General features: G+C 42.7%; 1 protein-coding gene across 1 annotated transcript in view; it reads right to left on the bottom strand.

The window, feature by feature from the left end:
* taf4b (TAF4B RNA polymerase II, TATA box binding protein (TBP)-associated factor) overlaps positions 1 to 18,573 on the bottom strand; it is a 43,900-nt gene that overhangs the window by 7,348 nt on the left and 17,979 nt on the right. Inside the window, exons 11-15 of the mRNA XM_042484211.1 lie at positions 16,590 to 16,674; positions 16,314 to 16,474; positions 15,402 to 15,532; positions 6,072 to 6,197; positions 5,749 to 5,805 (exon numbers count right to left, since the gene is read on the bottom strand). Of these exons, the coding sequence (XP_042340145.1) occupies positions 5,749 to 5,805; positions 6,072 to 6,197; positions 15,402 to 15,532; positions 16,314 to 16,474; positions 16,590 to 16,674 (560 nt within the window). The remainder of the gene's footprint in view (positions 1 to 5,748; positions 5,806 to 6,071; positions 6,198 to 15,401; positions 15,533 to 16,313; positions 16,475 to 16,589; positions 16,675 to 18,573) is intronic.

Raw genomic sequence — 18,573 nt, 5'->3', positions numbered from 1 at the left:
ACCTCTCTGGTGGGGAAGGAGCCTGAGCTGGTGTGCGAGGTTGAGAAGTTCCGAGTTCGGCCTCACCTCGACACACAGCGTGGGCTCCGGAACCAGTCTTCTCGAGAGGGGTTGGACTCTCTTCCACTCTGGAGTTGCCACTGGTGAGAGGCGCCGGGCAGGGGTGGCAATACTTATTGCCACTTAGTGCCTGTACGTTGGAGTTTACCCCGGTGAATGAGAGGGTAGCCTCCCTCTGCCTTTGGGTGGGGGGATGGATCCTGACTTGTTGTTTGTGTCCTTATGGTCCAAACAGTAGTTCAGAATATCCACCCTTTTTGGAGTCCTTAGAGGGGGTGCTGGAGAGTGCTCCTTCTGGGGACTCCCTCGTTTTGCTGGGGGACTTCAATGCTCATGTTGGCGACAACAGTGAGACCTGGAGGGGCGTGATTGGGAGGAATGGCCCCCCCGATCTGAACCCGAGTGGTGTTTTGCTACTTCTGTGCTCGCCACAGACTGTTCATAATGAACACCATGTTCAAGCATAAGGGTGTCCATATGTTGGTCAGACCTGGCAGACCCAAATGCATTGTGAGGGTCTGCTGGGAATGTCTGGCAGAGTCTCCCGTCAGAAGGAGCTTCAACTCCCACCTCCAGGAGAGCATAGACCATGTCCCGGGGGAGGCATGGGAAATTGAGTCAGAGTGAGCCATGTTCCGTGCCTGCATTGCTAAGGAGGCCGACCAGTGCTGTGGCCGTAAAGGGGGTTGGTGCCTGTTGGGGCAGCAACACCCGAACCCGCTGATGTACACCAGCGGTAAGGGATGCCGTCAAGCTGAAGAAGGAGTCCTATCAGGCCTTCTTGGCCTGTGGGACTCTGGAGGCAGCAGACAGGTACCGACAGGCCAAGCAAACTGCAGCTACATCGGTCGCCGAGGCGAGAAGATGGCGTGGCAGGAGTTTGGTGAGGCCATGAAGAACGACTTCCTGATGGCTTCAAAGAGGTTCTGGACCACCATCCGGCGTCTCAGGAGGGGGGCAGTGCTCTGTCAACATTGTGTATGGTGGGGACAGGGCGCTGCTGACCTCGACTCGCGACGTTGTGGATCGGTAGAAGGAATACTTCGAAGACCTCCTCAATCCCCTTGGCAGGATCCTTGAGGGTGCATTGGGAGTTTGCCAAACCAGTCCACATGTGCTTTGTGGACTTGGAGAAGGCATTCAACCGTGTCCCTCAGGGAGTCCTGTGGGGGGTTCTCCAGGAATTTGGGGATTCGGACCCCCTGATACGGGCTGTCTGTTCCCTGTATGACCAGTGCCAGAGCTTGGTCCGCATTGCCGGCAGTAAGTCAAACTTGTTTCCGGTGAGGGTTGGACTCCGCCAGGGCTGCCCTTTGTCACCGATTCTGTTCATAATATTATGGACAGAATTTCTAGGTGCAGCCAAGGTGTTGAGGGGGTCTGGTTTGGTGACCTCAGGATTGGGTCTCTGCTCTTTGCAGATGATGTGGTCCTGTTGGCTTCATCGGGCCGTGACCTCCAGCTCTCACTGGATCAGTTTGCAGCCGAGAGTGAAGCGGCCGGGATGAGAATCAGCACCTCCAAATCCGAGACCATGGTTCTCAGCCGGAAAAGGGTGGCGTGCCCCCTCCAGATCGGGGACGAGATCCTGCCCAAAGTGGAGGAGTTTAAGTACCTCGGGGTCTTGTTCACGAGTGAGGGAAGGATGGAGTGGGAGATCGACAGGTGGATCGGTGCAGCGTCTGCAGTAATGCGGATGCTGCACTGATCTGTCGTGGTGAAGAGGGAGCTGAGCCGAAAGGCAAAGCTCTCCATTTTCTGGTCGATCTTCGTTCTTACCCTCACCTATGGTCACAAGCTTTGGGTAGTGACCGAAAGAACAAGATCGCGGGTACAAGCGGCCGAAATGAGCTTCCTCCATAGGGTGGCTGGGCTCTCCCTTAGAGATAGGGTGAGAAGCTCGGTCATCCAGGAGGGGCTTGGAGTAGAGCCGCTGCTCCTCTGCGTTTAGAAGAGCCAGATGAGGTGGCTTGGGCATCTAATTAGGATGCCTCCAGGACGCCTCCCTGGTGAGGTGTTCAGGGCACGTCCCACCGGTAGGAGGCCCTGGGGAGGACCCAGGACACGCTGGAGAGACTATGTCTCACAGCTGGCCTGGGAACGCCTGGGGATCCCCCAAAAGAGCTGGACGAAGTGGCCGGAGAGAGGGAAATCTGGGCTTCCCTGCTTAGGCTGCTGCCCTGGCGACCCGACTCTGGATAAGCGGAAGAAAATGAAAAAAAAAACAGAATAGCTGCTTGTTCTGTGAAGGTGGATATGCATTGGAGATTGGACAATTTTAAGCACCTGTTCACGTGAGGGGAATCATACAGACTATGGGTTAGTGGGGTCTGATATTTTCTGTTGACCTAGATCACAATCCGTGTAACATCTCGCCAGTTCCTTTTTTTTAGTTGTTTCGTCATTATGCAATAAACCAGCTAAAATCGACACCTGGATTCAGCATGGATTTGTCATTAATGCATCCTACAGTTAAGAGCCCACTTTAGCCTCTTGGCAGCTTTCCTTTGTTTGTATAGTCGTTACATTAATAAAACGCAATTGCAAGATGACTGTGATTCCATTGAGTGATGTTATGCAACTTCTCCTCTGCCAATAACATTCCAAGAAGCATGCCGATGGATGTTCAAAACATAGGCAGGTTTATTTCTATTGCAGCCACTGCACTAGCTGTTAAATTTCGAATCAAAGGCCACATTTCTGAAGTTATGTGATTTAAAAACACCTCTTGTAGCACCTGCTGCATCATGCCCAAGGGAACCAGTTCCTTCTGATAAGCACATAGCCATAGCATCATGTAATGTAGAAAAGCCAAAAGGGAATTTCCATTGCAGTTTTGCCAAATATGGCTTTTTTTGAATTGCCTTAAATACCACCTTGTATGAGCGTAAAAAAATGTTGCGATACATTTTTCAAAATGTTTCCATTTGGCGTATTATCTGGCGCAATTTCAGGGTTAATGGAAACCCACCTACTGATTTCTGTTTTAATAATAATAATAATGCAACCAATAAGTCTTGTAGTTTATTCCATACTTGCCAATCCTCCCTAGTTTTGCAGGAGGCTCCTGCTTTTCATTGCCCACTCTCCTAACTTTTCACACCTTTTTTCTTCTCATTATTACAACCTGTTTGTGGCACTGTGCAGCGTCCAAGACTCATGTGCTTAATGCACAATCCCCATTATTTCCACAGATCTGATCTTTTTGCCAACTATTAACATTCATGTTTGAGGTGACCCATATCTGATATCAGTGAATGGATCTCTGTTTTGAAACGCCTTACATCCAACCAATAATGTCAAACATGTGCGATGAAACAACAATAAAAACATCACTTTTGTGAGACAGGCATTTGGGGAAAAAAGTAATGATGTATTGGTGCACGCTTCAGCTCCTTAAGGATGTGCTGCGGAGGTCGGATTACAATTCATCAAATGTTGAGGAGGGGGCTGTTTCTCTGATGCACCCTCCCAAACAGAAGCACATGATTCATTATTATGCAGATTGACATCATTGGACCTCCATTTGTTTGATTGATTTATTATTATGCAGAATTACATCATTGGACTTCCATTTGTTTTCCAGATACTGGGCTTTTGTTAAATGGGAAAATTTTCAGACTATTGAGGCTTTGGGATTATGAGCTGTTAGCTGCTACTGCAGGTAGTTATGGGGAGAGAGAGGTGTTGGTGCAGACAGAAGTGGAGTCAGCTTCAGCAGCCTTCTGTGGTTTAAGCAGCAAGCCCTCACACTGGAAGGTGAATGATTTGTGCCAAAATAGCTTTGGGTGACAATAGCTTGTAATGTGAGCATAGCCTAAAAATCTGCAATATCCACCCGAACAACAATACAGCTACACTTGACATGCACGTGATGCAGAAGAAAGCTGTTCCAAAGAAACAGAGAGTACAAAGCAAAAGAAATTCTCAAATTTCAGACATCCCGCTTCTAATGGAAAGTTCAAAAGGAAGGGTGCATGCATTCTGTAAGAACTGCCGACGATTTTTACACTGAGCATGGGGGTCGCACAGTTAGATTAAATAAATAAATGAACACTGGTGAATATTACTCAGTGCCAGTGCAAGTTCCCAGCAGAGGGGCAACTTATTCTGTATTCTTTCAGGAGAATGAAAAGTAAAATCAGAAGTATTTAACATAAAAAGCTGTTGCAGTGCTCTTATTATTTAGTTATTTTAATTCTTTAAACATATCCAGCATGCAGGAAGCAAAGTCTCTGAAACATTGCATGTGAAGAATCCCCCCCACCCCTGATTTTGGTTTCAAAATACTCCCTATTTTTGTGGTCTCAAGGTTGGCAAGCATGGTTAATTATTTTCAGAGACTCCAAAGCAGCAACAGGAAGTGTAGGGTCTGCAGTAACAGTAAACTTCAGCTTGCTGTCCAGAGACTTCCCTCTCCTCAGCTGCTATCCATGTCGCCACAGTGCAAAACAACAACAGACATATATGTATGCACATACAGACTTATAACAGTGCACAGATGAGTAAAAGATTGAAATAAAACAGGTTTTGACAAAATCAAAACCAAGGGAATCAAATAAAAAATTAGGAACTAGAATTACTGCCACACAGTTGTATGCCTCTCCAAGTTGCACTTACAGGTTACATCCATGTCTGTGAAAACATGGAAGCTTTACACACATCCTTCCCCCGGCAGCACAGAAGATCTCTACAGTCAGCACAGTTTCAAGATCAGTGACACCAATTCAGTGTCTGACCAAATCTCTCCCCTTCTGTTCCAGAGGTATGACGTTTGGTAATGGATATAAAATGTTAGAATTTATGTGAAATTTAATACTGTGAATTCTTGAGTTATGGCCAAAAATGTGTTTTATGAGGTCATCTTGACCTTGACCTTTGACCACCAGATTTTTACCAGTTTACTCTTCAGTCGAAGTGAATGTTTGTGCCAAATTTGAGGAAACTCCTTCAGGATATTAGGTTTACGTGAATGAGACGCAAGGTCACAGTGACTTTGACCTTTGAACACCAAATTCTAATCAATTCATCCTTGAGTCCAAGTGAATGTTTAGGTCAGATTTAAAGAAATTCCCTCAAGGTGTGCTTAAGACAGCACACTTACATGAATGAGACCAATGCAAGGTCACAGTGACCCTGGCCTTTGAACTATGACAACCACAGTATAGTCAGTTCATCCTTGAGTCCAAGTGAGCGCTTGTCCAAAAACAAATTCCTCAAGGGAGATATCACATTCACGAGAATGGAACGGACCTGGGGACGGACGGAGACGGATAACCCGAAAAACGTAACAGGAGTGAGACAACATAAACCATCAGGTTACACAACTGTGGCTGTTGTTAGAGATCTTGCCTACCCACTCACACTGTGGCAGCTCTCTTTTTAATATTCTGTCGTGTTACAAGATTGTAGGCAGTGTTGGAAATTTATGAGCAGGGGTGCTTTATGGTAATATTGGATTTTTAATTGATCTTTACACCAATATGATGAAGTATAATTATTTATCAGATATTTCATTTGCTGGATTTGCCAAACATAAATATCTCTACCCAGTTCTTAGCCTGTTTTAGCTTTGTTTTTTGGTTATTCAGCTTGCACACAGACAGCCTGGTTGAGTCTCAAAGCTTTCTCTGGGATAAAACAGACAGACACACATATGCACGCGCGCGCACGTACACACACACACACCTGTTTGGCTCTTTGCTTGAGCTGCTGATGCTGTGGATCCTCAGTATGTGAGCGACTCTGTGATCACAGACAGACAGAGCAGAATTTACATTAAGATAGGAAGGAGGAGTCACAGTGGTTTCAGCTAAAATGCTGGTGTGACCTAAACTGGCACTGAAATTTATACAAAAAACTATAACCCTTTTAAAGGTAAACGTCATATCACAAAATATACTCTATTTGGTTTTAATCTGAGTGCATTAAATGTCTTTTTTCCTAATAGAGAAAAATGGTGGTTTAAGTCAAACAAGGGCCGTTTTACTTTCTGGCCTAGAACAGCTTACTCTGGCCAGACGCAGCAGTCTCTCTCTCTCCTCTTCTTCTTTTCTCTTCTTCTTTAAACTCTCCACTTCCTCCATAATGTGAAGCTGGGAGCGTACATCACTTACTTTGACATGCCACAGATCCTCCTGTTGCCATACAAACACACACACACACACACACACACACACACAAGATAAAAGCCCTAATTTGTCAACATTTCGTATATTCTAAATCTTAAAACTCTCTATATTTTGGTGCTCAGAACAGATCGCATGCTGCAAAGGAGAGAGCTTCATTCTAAGGCAGCACAAAGAAGAGTTGTTGGTGTGGTGAAAAATGGATGTTAGACTTTTTGGTGGGAAAATACATCTCAGAACCACTTCTGTTTCTGATCAAACATCCCCCTGCTTCTATTTTTCTGATTTTATCAAGAAGAGTAAACTGATATAATATACTTCAAATGCACAGCAGTAACAAAATACTAATGACACAATAGCAAAATACTAATGAAAATAGGGACACACTTTCAGAGCCAGAAGATGTGTTCAAACTCATAACAAAGATTTGTTCTTTTTGTTTTAACCCATGTTTTCTTAGTTTTGCTCTTCTCTTAAGTAGAAGAACATTTTACGAGTGGTCAAGAGCTCAATGACATGCTAACAGCAGTGGAATGTAACTAAGTGCATTTATTCAACAACAAAACTTAAGTACATAGCTGGGGTACTTGTACTTAACATGAGGATTTTCTTTTCACAGCTCCATAGAGCCTTGTATTCCTTCGGCCCTAAGCAGTGACGACTTTATGACTTTCTTTAACGATAAAATTCGAACTATTCAAGATAAAATCCATCGCCTCTTGCCCTTACCTGACCTGACCCCGGACACAGATAGCCTGGATATGGCAGCAAGGCCTGAAATTTATTTGGACCATTTCTCCCCCATTGACCTTCATCGACTCTACACTTTGATTTCTGCGTCTAAGCCATCAACATGCCTGCTAGACCCCATCCCAACTAAGCTCCTTAAGGAAGTTTTGCCCTTATTAGACAACTCTTTATTAGATATAATTAATGCATCTTTACTAACAGGCTATGTACCACAGTCCTTTAAAGTGGCTGTCATTAAACCTCTTTTAAAGAAGCTCAGCCTTGATCCTGAGATTTTAGCTAACTATAGACTGATATCTAATCTCCCCTTTATTTCTAAAATCCTTGAGAGAGTGGTTGCTCATCAACTCTGTGACTTTCTCCAAGATAATAGTTTATTTGAGGACTTTCAGTCAGGCTTCAGAGTTCATCATAGTACAGAGACGGCACTTGCAAAAATTAATGACTTATTTATCACTTCTGACACAGGTCTGAAGTGATAAATAAGTCACTTCAGACCTGTGTCTGACTGAAAGTCCATCAAATCTTACTGCACAGACTGGAAAACTTAACTGGCCTTAAATGAATGGCACTAGCCTGGTTAAAGTCACACTTATCAGATCGTTCCCAATTTGTTCACATCAACGATCAACCCTCCACACGTACTAAGGTCTGCTTCAGAGTGCCACAGGGTTCTGTGCTTGGACCAATCCTTTTTACTTTATATATGCTTCCTCCAGGCAACATAATTAGAAAACACTCTATAAATTTCCATTGTTATGCTGACGATACGCAATTATATCTATCTATGAAACCAGATGAAACTGATCACCTATCTAGACTTCAAACATGTCTTAAGGATGTAAAAGCCTGGATGAGCCGTAATTTCCTGATGTTGAATTCAGACAAAACTGAAGTTATTGTTCTTGGCCCAAAACACCTCAGAAGCTCCTTTTCCAACAATGTAATTTCTCCAGGTGGCGTTACCTTGGCCTCTAGCACTACTGTAAGGAACCTCGGAGTTTTATTTGATCAAGATTTATCTTTTGCCTCCCACATAAAACAAACTTCAAGGACGGCTTTCTTTCACTTGTGTAACATCGCAAAAATTAGACATATCCTCTCCCAAACAGATGCTGAAAAATTAGTACATGCATTTGTCACCTCTAGGCTGGATTACTGTAACTCCCTATTATTTGGTTGCCCCAACAAATCTCTTAGGTCTCTCCAACTGGTGCAGAACGCTGCTGCTGGTGTTTTAACAGGAAGCAAGAAAAGGGATCATATTTCTCCTGTTTTAGCTTCTTTGCACTGGCTCCCTGTGAAATCCAGGACTGAATTTAAAATCCTCCTCCTTACTTACAAAGCTCTAAATGGTCAGGCTCCATCCTATCTGTCGCAGCTCATAGTTCCTTACCAACCCTCAAGATCACTGCGCTCTGAAAATGCAGGGTTACTTGTGGTTCCCAAAGTTTCCAAAAGTAGGATAGGAACCAGAGCCTTCAGCTACCACGCTCCTCTCCTATGGAACCATCTTCCAGTTTCGGTCAGTGAGGCAGACACCGTTTCAACTTTTAAGGGTAGACTTAAGACCTTCCTCTTTGATAAAGCTTATAATTAGGGCTGGCTTGGGTTGACTGGACCAGCCCATAGTCAGGCTGACATAGGTTTAACCTGCTGGGGGACCTCCTATGATATGCTGAGCTCCTTTTCTTTCTCTCAACGCCGCCATCAGAAAATCATGCATGTCTGTTTACTGCATTGCTGTTTGCAAGCTTAGCTTAGCCTCAGTAGTTTAGCTTAGCCTTACATCTGTGATAGCCATGTGGTACTCTCACTACCTGGGGCTCGCGATTTCGGAGCCTGGGTCTGTTGAACTGCACTACGCTAATCCCATTGCCACTCAGGAGCATTCCTGCTCCCTTGTTTCCTAGTTTTCCCGGATCCTGGCCGTAACTTTGATTGTGCCTGACCGTGGTGATAGCTGTGCTGATGCTGTGACCCTGCCTTTGGTTGTGCTCGTGCTGTGGCTGTACTGATACTGTGCCCCCCGCTCACTCTGATCGTGGTCTGGTCCTGGTTGCGCCGATGCTGTGATCTTGCCTTTGGACACCTCCCTATCAACATATGCATGAGATTCTTATCATCACCCTCAACATCATCATAGAGTGCAATTAATAATTTCACACCTATCGTTATTGTAAAATGACATGCATCTGTTTCTATTATTGCTGTGTCTCTCTCCCTCTCTCTCCCCCTCTCCTCCCCTCTCTCTCTTTCCTTTTAGAATTTAAATACATTTAGAAAATTAATTTAGAAATTAAATACATTCGCATAAATACAGTTACAATGATAAGTTTATTAGTCAATCAAGAAACTAACAGAAAATTAATTAACAACTACTTTGAAAAGCATTTAAGCCTTTATTATTTAATCATTTTTAGTAAATCTGAGTTTTGTGGGCCTTTTTTCTTCTCCTTTTTTTAAAAAAAATATACATTTTTGTTTATTTTTTATAGTTTGTAAATAGTTTAGTAGTACTTAATAGTTTTGAGGTTTTTAGGAGTTATTTATCTCTTTTTTCTCAAATTTTAGTTTTTGGGGTGCTTTGATTGCTTGTTTTTTGCTTGCTTACTTTTACTTATATAAAAGTTTCAATTTTTCACAGTATGGTATTAGTACTTTTAGTTAAGTAAAGGATCTGAATGCCTCTGCTTGCTAACCTACTTATCATGCTTTGTATTATAACCTTCTAGAAAAGCATCTTTCAACATGTTCAACTGTTGTTGTCATGCTTCACTGTGATTGGCGTAGCAGTTGCAGAACTCTGAGACCAGTGATGTGATGTGATTACTTGACAGAACTTTATTAATCACTACACCCTCTAAATTAATTTTCTACTTCACTCAGCCCTTATGCACTTTGCAATGCTGAACATGCACGAACCAAAATGACAGCAGTGACCTCTAGCACTGGCTTGATTAGAGATGTTACTGTAGCTGAGGTCTCTAAAGCTGCTGTCTGCTCTCTCCCTGCTCAAGTTGTGTCCTAGCAGTTGGGAGAGGGGCACAGGGGCCACCGGCTGTGCTAGCTAGCTAATTTTTGTCTCAATTTTGGTCTAATTGAAAAAAAAAAAAAGATCATATTCAATGCCGCTTGCAGAAAAAAAAATCTAAGGGGAAAAAGCATGGATTTATTAGGAGACCCTAATACAGCATTTGAGGTGGGACCCTGTTCATTCCTATAAGTTGCTCAGTGGTACATGAATACAAAAATGTTCAACTGCTGTGTATAAAATTAGCCAAATGATCGACACTGGTTAGGCATCATTAAGCCCATAGAGCAAGCACACTGGAGACAACTGCTGGCTGAGCACACTAATTCCAGTTTGGCACTCTGTTAACTTGAATTGGGATAAAATCATTTAATATTGCTTAAACATTTTCTGGACCAAACAGTATCACACGAAAGACTGAGGATACTGTGAAAAGTGAAAAATATCTTGATATTGTGGTTTTAACAATAGCTTGCTGGCTAACGAGGAAGAATTGCTAGCTACCTAATATAGGGAAAACCTTTGAGTAGACGATATCAAATATGTCATTCAGACTCTAGGGGCTGCTGGCTGGTAAATTGGTCGGCTTGCTGTTTGCAAATTACTTCATCAGCCAGTGTGACAAAGTAGCCTACACCAGATCCATGCAGCGTAGCTTACATACAGCTAGACATCCACAGCTACACCCATTGCAGTGGCTGGATACTGCTTATCCAGACATTTTTACGTTTCACTGAATCACTGCATCGTTAGGCTAAGTGTGTCTGAAACAACCTGTTAATAGTAAGCTGTTGTGTTCACCAGTGACGGTAAAATGGAGCACAAGATGGACAGGTGATTTGGTGCGCCGTCCAGAGTGATACGTACGGCACTACACCAGACTGTCATGGTAAAGATGGAGCTGAGAGGAAATGCAGAGCTTTTGAAATAGACAAATAGATAACTTGTTTGGTCTTGGTCGGTCGGTCACAAATAATATATGCTGCTGCCGGCTGGCAGGCCTGACTTCACTGTCTTAGTGCTTCAATGTCTTTTGCTGAAACATTTCAGCACCACTGACAGATGTTTTTGTTATGTGTAGGGTTGTTGAAACACAAGCCATGATGCAGCCTTTCTGAGGCAATTGCATGATTAAATCAATAAATTTTATTTTTATGATGATTATAGCCTATCATTTAGTAAGTTACATTCATTTTTGTTCCTGTCAGATTTGGTTGTGCGATGCTTTGCCTCAAATGAGAGCAAGAAGAGGATCTATCATCTCTGTAATGCTGAAAGTTGTGTTTTGGGCTTTTGTGTTCATTTAATTAATTCAGTTTGTGTTTTCGGACGCTTGCTGTCTGGTAAATGGCTTGTTAGTATGAATAGGCTTTTGTATATTCAGTTTTCGTATTTGAAGTAGGCCAAACTGTGCAGCTGTTCTTCCCATTTTGTTAGTGTGTGTGTGTGTGTGTGTGTGTGTGTGTGTGCGCGCGCGTGTGAGAGAGAGTGTGTGTGTGAGAAAGAGAGAGAGAGAAAAGTTCAGATCTATAGGTCTACTCGTTAATATTTTCGGATGGATGGTTGCTGTGTATTCACCTCATTCTGTCACAAAATTGTAAATTGTCACTAGCGCTGACTGTTAGAAGCATACGATTATTCTTGTATTCAGTTTTAATTTGTTTAATCTCTGCTAACTCTGCATCTGTTACATGATGCTGTGTGCAGTGCACGCTACTTCAAGTGCTTTGTCACCCAGCTGCGTGTCAATCTACCATGACTTGCCTTCTGATTAGGAAAAAACCTGCTTGCATTTCATGTGTGAAGTGTCCGCATTTTGGTGTTCATATTTGCAGTCCGTTGTAGTGTAAAATGTTCTAAAACTGGCATAAAATAACTTACTGAGGGTGAGGCAGAGATGGGAGGCAGAAACAAATATGGTCATATCGAAGGACACCTGGAAAGAAGTTTGTACTGAACTGCATTTGGTTACAGGTTCAAAGAGAGTTCAAATGGAAAATGATTATTAGATTTTTTTAGAACTTCACAGCAACATCCAAAATAGGACAAACACATCCCAGCTCCTGCTGGAGGAAATGTGGAGCGCATGTTGCTAACCACACTCATATATTCTGGTCATGTCCTAAGCTCAGTGTGTTCTGGAGAGAATTATTTGATGCACTGAAAGTGGTTTTCCAAAAGGGCATTTCACAAGACCCCACAGTGGCGCTTCTAGGTGTAACACCCAATGGCCTGAATGGAAGAGCCAAGAAATATCTGTTAAATATATTACTTACAGCAGCCCTGAAGTGTTTTACTATAAGATGGTTGAAACCAGACCCTCCCACCTACAATCAATATCTGGATCCAAAAAGTCTGGGACATCTATAGCATGGAGCGAATTAAATACCTATTAAGGCTCCAAAAAGACACTTTTACAACTAGATGGAGACCTGTAATGACTTTATTGTTGCAATAGTGAGAGACATTTCAACTGTGCAAAGAACCACTGTCTGTGCCATGTACCTTTTCTCCTGGGACTTGATTTTGCAGCTAAATTTTGGCAGGTGATACCTCTAAGTGAAGAAGAGCTATAATCAATATTTATTTTCATTTATTTTTATTGATTTTTATCACTTTATGATTTTCATTTGCCCATGTCTTTTTGTATGATTACATATATTTACATATGTGTATATATGTATTTATATGGATATGTCTTGGAGGTGGTGTCTATCTTTATTTCTGTATTATTTTATTTTATTTTTTTTAATTTAACTTACCTTATAATTTTATTTATCTAGTTATTATTTCATTTTCTTTTCTTTCCTCTCTCTTTTATTGGCTTAACAGCTGAATGTTATAAATGCCTATACAGTGGTCCCTCACTATAACACGGTTCACCTTTCGCGGCCTCGCAGTTTCGCAGATTTTTTTTAGTGCAATTTTGCATGCTTTTTTTTTTTTTTTTTTTACAGTGCATTGTGTTCTGCGTCCTGATTGGCTAAGGGACTGTAGACCATTGTCAATCAATCTCCTCCGTGCCGTGTCTCCTGTACAATACAGAATGCGTTCACCTTGCCAAATTTACAGCCTTAAAACACCTATAAAAAAAACAAAAAAAACAAAAAATTGTAAATTGTATTATTGCATTATTGTAAAAAATAAAGCTGACTACTTTGCGGATTTCGCCTATTGCGGGTTATTTTTAGAACGTAACTCCCGCGATAAACAAGGGACCACTGTAAAGCAGAAAAATGGAACATCTGCATATTGTATTGTTGTTGTTGAAAAAATAAAAAATGAGTTAAAAAAAAAACTGGCGTAAAATGTTGACCTTTCAAATTAGTGGAAAATAGGAGCACAAGCATTTAATATGTTGCCATTATATGATCTATCCGCATCCCCAAGTCTGACTGACTTCCCGTGTCCCTGGCTTTTGATTTACTGTTCCAACCCTCACTATGGTCATGAGCTTTGGGTAGTGACCAAAAGAATGAGATCATGGATACAAACAGCCAAAGTGAGTTTCTTCTGGTGGGTGTCAGCTCAGCCTTAGAGATAGGGTGAGGAGCTCAGACATCCAGGAGGAGCTTGGAGAAAAGCTGCTGTTACTTTGCATTAAAAGGGGGCCAGCTGAGATTCTTCAGGCATCTGATCAGGATGCCTTCTGTTCGAGGTGTTCTGGGTACGTAAACTGGTAGGAGGCCCTGGGGCAAAGCCAGAACAGGCTGGAGGGATTATTAATCTCATCTGGTCTGGGAACGCCTCAGAGTTCCCTAAAACAAGGTGCAAGGTGTTGCTGGGGAGAGGGATGTCTTGCCCCACAACCTGGCTCGGATAAGCAGACAAGGGATGGATAGATGGATGGTTGTTTGATCTAAGATGAGATTTAGTTGAAGGTGACACTGTGTATGACTGTCACGTTACTGCAGCAGTCTCCCATTCTAGCTACATACATACTATTCTATTACTGTACATACTATTCTATTACTTAATTATTATTATGTGTACATACCTTATTTCCTCTATGTACATACTTATTTTATTACTTATTTATTGTTATTTGTTATTGTTATTTTCTTTGTTACATTTCACTTTTCTTTTTTCATGCTGCTGTAACATTTGGAATTTCCCCCAATGGGGGATCAATAAAGGAATATTCTATATTCTATTCTATTCTAGCTAATGTCAGATAACATCAGTAGCAACTGTCACCAACATCATTTGGCAGTCACACACTGAAGTATTCAGGTTTATTATGTGCCTCAAACATCAGTGTGACTGCCTTAGTTAACCTGCTAAAAAACAGCTTCTCTGCATTTTCCGTCCTTTTGTGACAACGTGTTTCATTGTCCTGAAGAGGACGAGTAGTTTTCAATGACGCAATGCTGGTCCATGGCTTGGACTCAAAACCCAAGTTGCTATCTTCCATTTTTTTGATGACATGCAGGAAAACAAATCGAAGGCCAGCGTCTTTGGATTTATTGTTGGTGCAACTCACAACACAGCAAGTCTTCAGCAGAATTCAGTACAATTTGGGAGACATGTTACAATCTCCTCAGTGTACAGTGTTGCCGTCTATGCAGAACGCAGGGGCGTGGTGATGACAGCCTACTCTGGATGATGTATTGCTGATGCCGCTGGTTGATTTGTAACATTAGCTGATAGTCATTTACAGAAAACTAGTTAGTATAATAGAGCTGTCGTTCCAAACACTGCTCATTCCTTGAATAATTTTTGCACAATTCTGCACAATCTTACGCTTCTAAAAACTGCACTGCTCTTTCATTTTTATTTGATATATTGCACATATTTTCACTTGTCTCTAGATTTTTGCATTGATAACAAGGATTTCCTATGAGTTACATCTTTAGACAATGGCCTTTAGCTAATTGTCAATGTCTACCTAGTAATATGCTCACAGTGACAATGTTAATATGATGATGACTACAGTCTGCCAGCTGCCACCGAGGACTTTAACTATGGAACAGACATACTGGGAGTATGACATTGCAGCAATACATTACTGCAACCATGACCACAAACTATTCATAACATTTGCATTAGAACAACCTACTACCTTATGATGGTATAACAAGAAATGTTGGATTGAACAAGATACATTGATTTTGTGAAATAGTGAGAATGTTTTGTGATTTAACAAGATGGTGATATGTTATAAGCAAATCTGAACCGAGTACATGAATATCTAGTAATAGCAAGGAAATATGTCATAGTAATATGAAAAACAGCTTGTTATTCAGTTTCTCCTAACAACAAAGTGAGCGAGTGAGTGATTTTTTTCATTGTTGCAGCAATGCACTGCCTGCGTATGATTGTTCTGACATATTTCTTGGTGTTTCTTGGTTATTAAATATAAATCACTCCACATGCAATATGGAAGTTGATCAGTATGGCTGCTTTGGGTCAGGGTCAGACTACAGTACCTTCGGGGCTGCTTTGCGCTGTTCCGACATCACAGTCAGCTTCTCCAGCAGCCCACGGAGACACACCTCTGTGGCATGAGAAACCAGAGCTACCACCTCTGGACCAACATCCGTCACTCCAAATGCCTGTCCTAACACAGGGGACACAAAACTCCTGGCAGCAGTATCACAACAAGAGTCAAAGACACAGTAAAGCTTGTTGAGCTGGAATGGTGGTAAATGGTAAATGGTAAATGGTGGTAGAAACATGACAAAAATCATACAACCACATTTAACCCTTTGAAACCTGAGCAAACTGGCTTGATGTCTTTCCAAAACACATTAAGAAGGCAGTGAGTGATGAAAGAGGAAATGACCCAAAAGTAGCAAGAAATTAGTACATAAAAATTACCTAAATATTAATTAAAAATACACACACTCACTCATAACTCTGATTTGAAAGTTAAAAAACCTAGGGAAAGTGCTTAAAAGGATAATAATTTTGTAACATAATAATCTGTGTTTCATTTATGACCAAGTTGCTCATTGCCGTTTTGCCCTGTTGTTTCAGATTTCAAAGGGTTCGTTTTCAAAAGATTCTAATAATAATTAATTGTCTTGTTGTGGCTAATGAATCCATTAAATGCAGGGGCATCTTTTAAATGTAGCATTTGCACATCTTTTTACAAAAGTAATCCCTATAGTAGATAGGCAGAGCAATAGAGCAATAGAGTGATAGAGCAATAGATAGATAACAAGACAGGCAGGCAGACAGACAGATAGAGTGCACCTGGGTGTGTAACGTTACAATACTGGTATGAAAGAATCCCCTGCAGTCTAACTGATGTAATGAGTGCTTCATGGTCAAAATGTAAAATGAAATGTTGAGTGTAGTCATGTTGGCCGAGCTGTGCCTCAGTCTGGCTCTTGTACCTGTGTTTAGGATTCGGCTGAGCACTGGGTTAGGTGAGAGGAACAGCTGATCATGGCAGGACTGCACCACAGAGCCAACCACGGTGGTCAAGATCTGTGCATTCTCCTCCCTTAGGTTGACTCCAGCCATAGAGGCGACATCATTAATGTCATCATCTTCTCTGGGAAACACACACACACACACAAACACACACACACACACAAACCTCTGATTTGCGCAGGTCAGCCAACTTTGAACTTAAATAAGAGTCTAAAGATATCTGCTGTATGTATTACCTGTACGATCCTGAACTGTCCTTGAATGTACATTTGGTGGAATGAGGTGGATCCTGACTAAAAGGCTGCTTTATTGAAAAAGTACCTTCACAAAGAAAAACATATTAAGTTACTGGGAGAGTGGCATTTCGTTTAGCAGAGTGTGTGTTTGACACTGTGGATGGAGTTCAGTCTGTAGAACAAACTGTGTTAATAAGCAGTCTTGATATTGCTATTCTGCCTACATTGGCATTGAATTGCAGTTCTCTTCAACTTAGCAGGTTGATTTCATGGAGACAGACTGATCTTATAGTGCTGCAATTGCAATGTATTCTTTGTGCATTCATACCTACAGTACACTGACGTGTTCTTCTTGAGTCAGATATCTGGATACAGATTGCATGTTAATAGCAGGTGAAAACTACATCTCAAAGTGATTTTCACGAAGAATGGGAAAAAGGAGAGTAAATCCCATGAGAATTGCAATTTTTATCTTCTATAATGTTGATTTCATTCAAAATTACCAAAAATTGATTTTCATACATTTGATTCTCTCTCGTTGGCGGGGTAGAGGTCTCCAGTACCTTGTGGACTGGGAGGGTTACGGTCCTGAAGAGAGGTCCTGGGTTCCTGCTCGCCATATTGTGGACCCCAATCTCGTGGCCAACTTTCATCGGCAACACCCCAACCAGCCAGCCAATGAGTCTGCTTGTCAAGGGACCCGCATCTTGCCCCCACCTGTCCAGGATGTTGAGGTCCGTTCTATGGGGGAGATGTCAGATGTCGAGGAACTCTTTGCAGAACACTCTTTGCCAGATTGTCTTCGCTCTCATGCCTGACTCTCCAGCATTTGTTCCCGGACTGCTTACCTGGTATCGACCCGACTCACCTCTGACCTTTGCTTCACGTCACAGCCCCGGTTAATCCACCAGCCTTCTGTCCCCAACTACGAGTTTTGCCTGCCTTCTTTCTGTTCCTTGTCTGTCTGTGGCTGGTTGGGACTCAGTCCGTTCCTGCTCAGCCCAAAGACCCATTGTGTCAGCTTCACCTTGCCAGCTCCTCTCCTCTGGTGCCGTCAGCCTCGCCAACTCCATCTCAAGGTCCAGATCCACTCCCAGCCCTCATCTGAACCACTTTCCAGGAAAACTTCAATCTGCAGTGAGTTTGTGCTATTTCCCCTGCACCACACTCGTTGAGTCTTTTGTGAACTTTTAGACAATTAGCTGCTCATGAGTCCCACACATTCCCTGCCTGCCCCGTTGGTCTCGTGGTAACCTGCCACACGGGGGCCTGCGTACGGAATCCTGCCATACCCGCCTGCTCTACTCTGATGCATCTTGTGGTTAGCTGTTTTCCTGCATTAACCTGCTGAATAAAGACTGTTAATTCAACAAGCCTGGTTCAGTTGTGCTGCAATTGGGTTCACTCCACACCTGTTACAGCACAATCTGGCCAGCTATGGACCCAGTACACAATTGCACACCACTTAGTCGCCTCGAGTCAATTGAGGGCGTCCTGCAGCAACATGAGGCCATGATGACTGCGTATGCTGATGAAGCCAGACAGTCTGCTGCTGAAGCCAGACAGGCTGCTGAGGCTCAGGGACGAGCACTAACGGCGTTAGCCGGACAGATGCAACAGCTAGCAGCCCAACTTTCCCAGCTCTCTCCATTCGCTGGATTTGCCCCCTCTTTTGAAGCATTGGCTCCTGCTCCTGCACCTGTACCAGCCTCGTGTCTGCCCAGAGATGCTCCTGAGCCACGGGTGGGAACCCCAGAGTGTTACGATGGTGATTGAGAGACTTGTGGCCCCTTCCTCACCAACTCTCCATCTGAGACTTACCTCTCCGAGTGGAATCCAAAAAGATGGCACTTAAGTTCATCAGGCCTTTCACTATCCAGAAAGTCACCAATCCAATGGTGGTCCAGTTCACCCAACCTTCCATGTGTCCAAGATTAAGCCAGTCCACCACAGTCCCTTGGTCCCTGAGGCACCACCACCTCCC

Source organism: Plectropomus leopardus, chromosome 3, assembly GCF_008729295.1.
Source record: "Plectropomus leopardus isolate mb chromosome 3, YSFRI_Pleo_2.0, whole genome shotgun sequence".
Taxonomy (NCBI): domain Eukaryota; kingdom Metazoa; phylum Chordata; class Actinopteri; order Perciformes; family Serranidae; genus Plectropomus; species Plectropomus leopardus.
Note: the sequence above shows the minus strand (reverse complement) of the source record. Positions and strands in the feature narration are given on the sequence as shown.